General features: G+C 30.7%; 1 protein-coding gene across 1 annotated transcript; it reads right to left on the bottom strand.

Annotated features, from left to right (window-relative positions):
- Window positions 1-1,643: 1,643 nt before the first annotated feature.
- Window positions 1,644-4,474, bottom strand: LOC105364359 (serine/threonine-protein kinase VRK1). Its single transcript, XM_011502268.1, has 9 exons — window positions 4,295-4,474; window positions 4,076-4,201; window positions 3,794-3,990; window positions 3,471-3,720; window positions 3,158-3,355; window positions 2,867-3,081; window positions 2,357-2,616; window positions 2,145-2,281; window positions 1,644-2,062 (listed from the first exon to the last, which is right to left on the bottom strand). The coding sequence occupies exons 1-9, from the start codon at window positions 4,458-4,460 to the stop codon at window positions 1,989-1,991; spliced, it is 1,623 nt and encodes a 540-aa protein (XP_011500570.1). The 5' UTR covers window positions 4,461-4,474; the 3' UTR covers window positions 1,644-1,988.
- Between the last annotated feature and the right edge of the window lie 4,670 nt (window positions 4,475-9,144).

Genomic DNA, 9,144 nt, shown 5'->3' with positions numbered 1-9,144 from the left:
TTGGGGGGGGGGGGGGAGAAGCGGGACATCGCCCCATGTGCGTGGCGGCGTTGGGAAGCCCATCATTTGACGCTTCGATATGTGAAAGAGAAAAAGAATGAGTGAAATTATCTGTGATGAGAGTTGTTACTTCAATTAGCCTCACATCTTTCACGTACATACATCATCTCATTTTGCCATTTTGTCTCTTCCTTCATCTTGATTTATATATATATATATATATATATATATATATAACAATGAAAAATATAAAAATAAACTTTGAATCGCCTTCGAGGAAATCTTAAGGAAATCGACGCAATTCGGCGCAATGCAAGTCTTAAAAATAATTTGGTGTTTTATATTATTACGCATCTTTTTTTTGTTGTTGTTTTTACTAAATTGTGATTTATTGTTAACATATTGCTTTTGTTCAAATTACAATGTAACATAAAATTCCATAAATTAACGTTGCTTCCTTTCTAGTAAGTTATGAAAATATATAAAACTACAATTTTATTACTAAAAACTGATTCTTTTTAAACTGTAACGAACGGCATTTGTTCGCTATTTAACACAATCCACTTTGTAACTTTATTTTAAATTGTATTAAACTTGATAGTATCTCATCTAGATTTAACATTATTCACGTTATATTAATTTATTTTACTTATGTAATATTAAATTTGTTTGTAAATAGTTTTGCATCTACATATCTACTAATGCTTCTAAATCTTCAAATATATATTCGATTATTCATAAAGTTTTTATTGTTCTAGTTTATTTTTTCGTATGTAAAAAATTGTATAATTTATTTAAATTCTTTCCTTTACAAACGGTAATTTTAATTCATAGTAAATGGAAGTTACACATAAATAATTGTTTTTAATTTTATTCTTATTTTAATAATTAAATTACTCTAATAATTTATTTGCCAGAAAATAAAATGAAATCATCCGTTGTTCGCATTGTCTTATTAATTCAATGTATGAAATTAAAATAAAATAAAATAAATCCATTGGAGATTATCAATACTAATTTTGATTCTCTAAACTATATGAATATTTCAGATAACATTGCTAATTTTATCAAATACATTTATATAGGTTATTATAAAAAAATTTACTGGCAAATGTAGAAAAGTTCATAAGATTTTAATCGAATAAGAGATTAATTTTGTCGTAATGCACATTATGAGTGTACATTATTATAGTACATTATGACATATTAAATGATAAGCTATAAAGATTGTAATGTACAAATTCATTATACACATGATAATCAAAGCGATTTCTCCACTATGGAGCTTTACGTGGCACAGGTACGCTCAACTTAACAATTAATGTACAATTATCACAAATGAAGAGACGAAGTAAATTAGTTACTTTTTATGTACAAGAAAATTAATTCAGATACCCAAAAAAAAAAAAAAAAAAAAAAAAAAAATAAATATAAGGCTTTCATCGAGGCTTGAACTTCGAATTACTTTTGCATCATGACTTTGGGAATTTTTTCAATTAATCTCTGTGAACCACTATTACCTAAAAATTCTACGTAGTATTAGCTGTAATTTCGATCTTCCACTTTATAATTTCATCATTCTTATACACAAAATAAAATATTTCCAAATTATATAAGAAGACAAAATAAAGTAGAAGGTCATCTTCTTATAAGTTTAACTTTTAATTTACACATACATACTTAAGCTAACAAGAATTATTACATTAAAATAATGGACATAATTGAAGAGAATTTGTATAAAAGGAAAAAGGATTTTTGGGGACAATCGAGGATTTTTTGATCACCAAAGCTTTAAATAAGCAGTGGTAAGGCAGTCTTACGAAAAAGTGGCGAGAATCACGTGAGTCTTATTTTGTCCTCTCGCAGGAACGTCAGATATTTTTAACCTAGGCATTAATAATACTTACATATTACTTTTATACGAAAAATTTCTGTTTTGATTATGACCAATTAAATTTTCGAATTCTATTTGTGTAAGGTGTTATTAATTAATACAATTTTTGTTTCTTGAATCCATTTCTTCCATCAACTTGTAATGATCTTTTACTTGAGCTATTGATTTCTAAATTAAATAAACAAACGATTGACGTAAGGTCAATGATCCATAAGCAATAATTGATAAATGCATGTAAGTTAATACTGACGTTTGAGCTGTGCCATGCGAGAGCGAGTAAGTCTTTTGGTTTTGTTGGCATTCGCGTCTAGTTGCTCCAAACTCTTTTTTCTCAATAGGGCCACTTCTTCCATTGCCGGTGTCATCCACTTCGCTTTAAGTTCATTACTAAAATGGCAAAAAAATATATTCTCATGCCAGTTCTTAACATTCAATACGTAAGCAAAGAAAAAAGCTACTCACTCGGAAGACTTTGAATTCGTTCTCTGTCTCACCAAACCTGTTTGTCGTTCCTTCATCCTCTGTAGTATTGCCAGCATCGCATAGGTAGGAAGAGATGGGGGCGGTGGCGATGGAGGCGGAGTGAGTGGCGACGATGGTAGCTGAGCACTGATTTTTGCCAGTTTGTCAGGATGACAAGCGAGCACTGCTTCCCAACTGAAATCGCTTTCTTTTTTCTGCTGCTGTTCAACTATTAACTGTGTATTACGAGTGATTCTTACCTATAGATAATAAATAATATTTTACGATATTATCACACGACAAGTGTAATATGTCTACCCTTACATAATGTCATAAACGTTAACGTAATGCTTTTCTAAAAAATTTGTAGTATCGATTTTACCATTCATTCTATCATAGTAATTAAACTTGATTTTGTACTATTGTTATAATTACTATTAATACGTGTATGTATAAAGATATTTTTTAAACTATAATTGAAATTATAATTAAAAAAAATTATATACATACTTCTCCATTTACTTGTCTGCATGGTTTACGTTCTCGTAAATATGGTTTTTTATGGTTTTTAATAGACGAAGAATTTTCATTTGCAAAAAACATTTTGTTTCCAAAAAGACTTTCAAGGCTCAAATCTTGTCGAAATAGGCTTCTAAGATACTCGTAATCAGGTTTAGACTCAAATTTTAAATTAGCAATGTACTTCATATAATTTGTTATATTTTCTGAAAACGAGCATATTTATGTAATTAAGAGAAAATGTAATAAATAAGAATTAAAAATTATTAATAATTTATTTACCCGGAGCATTTTTCGTTTTAAAGCATTGTTTCATAAATGAATCAACATTTAATAAATAATTTTCCTTTTTATCATGAATTTCATCAGGATCAGCGGATGGAGATAAGCCACCATTTTCATTTTCCCAAGGTAATCTCCCACAAAGCCACTGCAGTAAATTATATCCTAGTGTTTCTAAATCTCCTCTTCTTGAATGTGCTACAAAATTGAAATAATATAGCTCAAATGTAAATTGTAAAAATGTCTGTTTATATAATGGGTGTAGAAGAATTATGTTATCAGTAACTAAGCTGATTTATTAAAATTTACTTACTGCCATGATGAGCATCACGCGAAGTGAATTCTAAAGTTCCTTCGTGCGCTCTTCTCTCATCATGTACAAATGGCTTGTGAACACCATTGCTAGTTCTGTATCTATATGCTAAGCCAAAATCAACAAGGAAAGCCTGAGTCTTTTCAATCTCTGTGCGATATTCTTGATTGTTCTTTTTCAACAAGATATTAGACCCTTTAACATCCGAATGAGCATAGCCTTGGCTATGAATATACTCTAGTGCGTAAAGCTTTAAAAAGAAGATCGATTAAATTTCAGTTACAATTTTGTAAGTTGCGGTGAAAGTCGAAGGAAGTAATTACCATTTGTATAGCTAAACTATTTATAAGTTTATTCGAAAGTTTTCTACCATTTGAAACAAACACTTTGCCTACGTCTATTCCATATCGAGGCATTACTAAGAATCGATATCGTTCACCCTCGTAAATATGGGACCCAGAACCTTCGTAAGATGGTATTCCTACTTGACGTAAATTTTGTGCCTTACACCAATTTTCAACTGAAAGTAAATAGTTAAACGCCGAAATGAGAATTTACTTTGAAGCCGAGATTATTCATAATACAATAAAATATTTTTAACTAACTTATTGATTTTCGAGCAGCTCTTATATAAAAATTCATTTCCACGAACAAAGGTCCATTATTATGTGGTTCAATTTTTATGACGTATTTTGCATTTGGTCCAACCGGCTTATGAATGTCACTCGAAGCTGAAATTATTTTTAAAATAGTAGGATTTTTATTCTGCCATTGATAAGAGTAAGCGATTGATCGATGGATTAAAACCCTTTATAATAACTTACCAAGGTAAACATCTCCAAAGCCTCCGCAACCTATCGAGTCACCCAATCTCCATAAATTTTGTGTTATATCTTTTAAAATTTCTCCAGCAGGAAGACGAGATGGTAAACGACAGCCCAATGCCGCAACCCTTTTTAAAGGGATATCCTCAGCTCGCCGTGGTGCCATATTGTCTTTTTTGTTAGAATCGCAAAACTGAAATAATTATATGAAGAAATGGAATGCCTTACGAAAGGATAAAAAATGCATATCATTTTTCATTTAATAATGTAAAATGCAACATTTACAATAATATTGTATCAATAATTTTTAGAGAGGTTAGAAAAATAAAACATTATTATTTATTAATTTAATTTCCAATTTCTTTATAAAATATGAATTTCTATTTAATTGCATAATCAAAGACTTCTAAAATAGGGTAAAAATTAACGCATTAAAACTAATGTGAAGTTGCTCACGTAAATACATTCATCTACCATCACTTTTTATTATCTTTCATGACAGACTAACAATACTTTAATGTCGGGTTTTAATTACCAAAGCAAGTAAAAAAATTTACACGAAATATATTCATTCTTATTAAATTATGGATAATCGTTAAATTCTTACTGGACGAATAAACTTCGAACGGAATCAGAAATATCCACATTTTAAAAAATAACAAAAATAGCGCATAAACGTTGATAATGAATAAACAAACAAATGTCACTGCATCGTAATGGTAAAAATAATGTTTACTTAAATAAATAATGACTTTTAATGTCGTTTAAATAGATATGATGGTCGGGTTAATGACTCTCGCAAAGCTCTAACTCTGACAGGTTTATTGTAATCGGGCCGAAGGAGTGAAATTCAAAGTATAAGGTGAAAATTAGTGAAATATTTGCACGGAAACAGCAGATCCGAAATTCCATAACCGAAGTTTTCACAAACTCACCGATAAAATAATTCAGGTGCATAACGACGAAGGGCTGTGCACGGAAGTGGCACTACCGATCTCCCCGCCTCGTCAAAACTTCCAGAAAAAACTCAATGCGAGGCCTCTGCTATCAGCATTAAAGGCAATCCGCACTCTGCCATTTTCTAAAATATGTTCGTTGGAAAGCCGATCAGCTGAAATGCGCGTTCTCAAAGACACGTCCTTAATGCAGCAGCGGCGCCCACTCAAGGCGTCTTTCCAGAAATGGTATTAGCGTTTCCTTTCTTTTCTCTCGATACCTTTTATCCTTCTTTATTCATGGGTTTGTCGATAATTGGGCTTGAAATGCCCATAACCCGACAAAAAGTCCAATTACCAGGAATATTTAGCGAATTTAATCTCATTTGTTGCACGTATAATCCATATTTTAAAAGCTACGGTTCAAAAATCTTCAAATCGTGTAGAATAATTTTGAAATTTCTTATTGTTTAATCGTTGGTGCGCCTATATACGAGTAGACTACTACAATTAAGCCGCGATCGTTACAGAAAAGTATTATTCTTAGATTAATTAACACGGATCGTCTGTTACAAAACATAAATGTTAAAATACTGTTAATTTGCATTGCTGATTGTCGCGCGTTTTCAACAACTTTTACGAAAATTAAAAGATAAGATTGAGCCAAAAATATCTACGGTCAACGAGCGCACATTCATATTTCCTATAAATTATGAAGAATAGAAATTGTGTCTTTTCGGTTTGCATGTCAGTCGCGAGGGATACATATTCCCCGCCATTTAAAAAAAATCGAATTGTTTTTTAATTCATCGACTACATTGTATCGGGATTGTTGATAATGTGAATGCGCATGCGCCATATGGGCCAGAGGTTCAAACGTATTATTTTAATAACCCGGTTGGTTAAGCTCGAGCAGCAGAATCATCCGAAGCTAAGCTCTGCCAGTGATAATATTAGCTCGGTAGTACAGCGATTTTCTATATTTTTATTCTATCCTTTCTTCTCAAACAATATAGTTGCGATTTATTTTTAAAATTAAAATTATAATAATTTGATAAAGCGCATCGGAATAATTCGCTGGCAACAAAAGACTTTTATGATTTTTTATATTAAGTACGCATTTTTGGCGTTAGATGGCGTAAGAAGCGCTCTCGCTACTCTAGGGTCAAACATCTATGAGTGCGAGCCGCACGTTGCCCATATATATATATATATATATATAAATGCATGCATATGGATATTGCGCATACTCATAAGAGTTTGGGGAGCATGCATGGTGCATGGGCGTGTGTGTGTGTGTGTGTGTGCCCGCGCGCGCCACTATACATATATGCATAATGTACTTCTTGAATTTGAAGCGCTGCTTACAGTGTAAATTTACAAAAACAATTATAGTTTAAACACCATCCAGTTAAGTGTTATTTAACAAATTAAAGCGTATAACTGAACTTAAGTTTTATATATATTTCTCTTTGTCTAACATCACGAGAGCCAGTGTTTTCACATTACATTTAATTTGCAAATCGAGCAATTAAAAGTTACGATTACATTACAATTAATGTAAAATTTTAAATATTATTTTTTACTACAGCTTGGTTAGATTATGATAATAGTTTAATAGTATAAGATTGTCAATATTTTCGAAATATTGTACAATTTATAAGCAATAAAACGATTGAAATTTATTATTTTTCATTCGCATGCATCTGCATTACACACGATAATTTAGTTAAAAATATAAAAATAAAAATATTACGAACGGTTGTTATTTTTATAAATATTCGTATCGCTCTGTGTTTAATATACGTGTATATTTATTTCGATTTCTCATTGTGTATGCACAAACGTATAAGCACGATTAACAATAAAAAGAAAAGAAAAAGAATATTTTCATGGGACGCTACGTCATTTTATACGCGCGCGCACGCACACACACGTGCATTATTGGCTGAAATGAGAGCGGTTGATTTGCAAAGTGCACCTCGGCTTATTAAAGGGTACACCCCCGCTATCATAGACCTGCCCGTACAAAATCCAACTGACGCTGTTGTACACGTGTGCGTAACACGTACGGACGACTAAGCTCAATGAATTTCTACGCTAGAATAATCGAAGCGTAAGGTTAAAAAGTTGCAATGGCCGGCGCTCAAGGGCTTCGCGAATCTCATGTGATATTCCTATGTATTGTCCCATAAATTTGTCTTTTATAATCAATACGCACATCCGTGAAATCGAATCCGTGAAATTGAAACATTTTTATTTCATAAACTAAGTCACGTTCGAGCGGTCATTGATATGATAAGACAATCTTGCCGCTCTACGTGTTAATTAATTTCACTGAAATAATCTCTTACTAATGGCTCGGAGATTTTTTTCTGTTTTATTATGAAATGCGCAATCAATTCGCTTCTCAAAGCCGAATGTAATTAGAAAGATAGAAGATACACATTGTTCTACGAGTTTGTCTTAAATTATTATGAGATTAATAATTGAAATTAACATTAATTTTCTATAATTCAACGAATTTATGACTATCCATAAGATTTGCATTAATGATAAAATGTCATATCTATAGTTATTTTCGCGTAGATTTACAATTTAGGCACTTTATCATATTCTGCTAAATTAAATAATGTACAATAGAAAAATAATAATATTTGAGTGAATTATGTAAAGGTTTTAATAACGATTGCGCACCAAACAAGCCTTTATTTGTTTAAATTCATGTAGTTTTTAAGGATGATAAGGAAGTATATATTCTCTCTCTCTCTCTCTCTCTCTCTCTCTCTCTCTCTCTCTCTTATTATTTTCTTTATTATTGACGAATTGGGATCAATCAAAGGCACTCTACTTACCGTAACTTATTGCCGTTCATAATATATCCGCAAAAATTGTCTAAATTATAATGAAAATGCCGTATAAAGCGATGTGGTATTTTTTTAACCAATTATAATACCGAGAAAAAAAAACTTTGAAATATCTACTTTTTAAAAATGCCACGTGCTTTCTCCTTGTGCACGTTGTGAACTTCGTGATAATGTCTTGTTACAACCCAAAGTTAATGTAATTATAACAAATGTACATTAAATAAGTATCTTTTGACCTTCTTTTTATTGTTAGTGACTTAAAAACTTTTTCAAACAGTCATTATTCTTGCAAAACTATTTTAATATTAAGAGTTGGTGTACGAAGTTTGATATACGTATGTATAGAATACCTAGTTAACTCTACACAATACATAATTATAACAACTTATATTAATAATAATCATAATAATAATGGCAATGCATTTTTTTATTACTTTCAAAGACTTTGTCGACAATATCCTATTTTAATAATTAGGCAATTATTTTTATTTCATTATTCATAAATAAGTAATCTTATATTAAACAACGATGCGTTGCATAAATTTCTACTTAAATTTTGTCACTTTATCATAACAAATCAAATTAGGCGAAGCAATATTTCTGAATAATTAAAGAAATTTTATAATATGAAACCAATGGTTTTTTTTTTATTTTATAAATAATGAGCGTACAATTTTTCACGCGTTGCGCTAATAAATAATTGGGAAAGAGCGTATAATTTTCCATTGTCAAATGAAATTTGCGAAACACTTATTTTATCTAAATTTTTTAAATCCACAAATATGTAAAAACTTCTAATATTAATTTTTCTTTTGTTGTGATAACACCTGTGCACCAAGTGTATACAGCTATACAATTCTACCATTATCGTGTTTGATTGTAAATTCATCTTTCTCGTTATTATCTATTCCTCATAAGACATATAAAATTTTTCAATAAAAATGTCCTCTTCTTTTATTTCCTCGACCATTTATGTTTCATCGATAAGTCATCCATGAGAATAGAGAGAATGGAATGGTTGTGTCGTGTAAGAAAAAAAAAAAAAAAA

The sequence above is a fragment of the Ceratosolen solmsi genome, unplaced genomic scaffold, assembly GCF_000503995.2.
Source record: "Ceratosolen solmsi marchali unplaced genomic scaffold, CerSol_1.0 scaffold31, whole genome shotgun sequence".
NCBI classification, from domain to species: Eukaryota; Metazoa; Arthropoda; class Insecta; order Hymenoptera; family Agaonidae; genus Ceratosolen; species Ceratosolen solmsi.
Note: the sequence above shows the minus strand (reverse complement) of the source record. Positions and strands in the feature narration are given on the sequence as shown.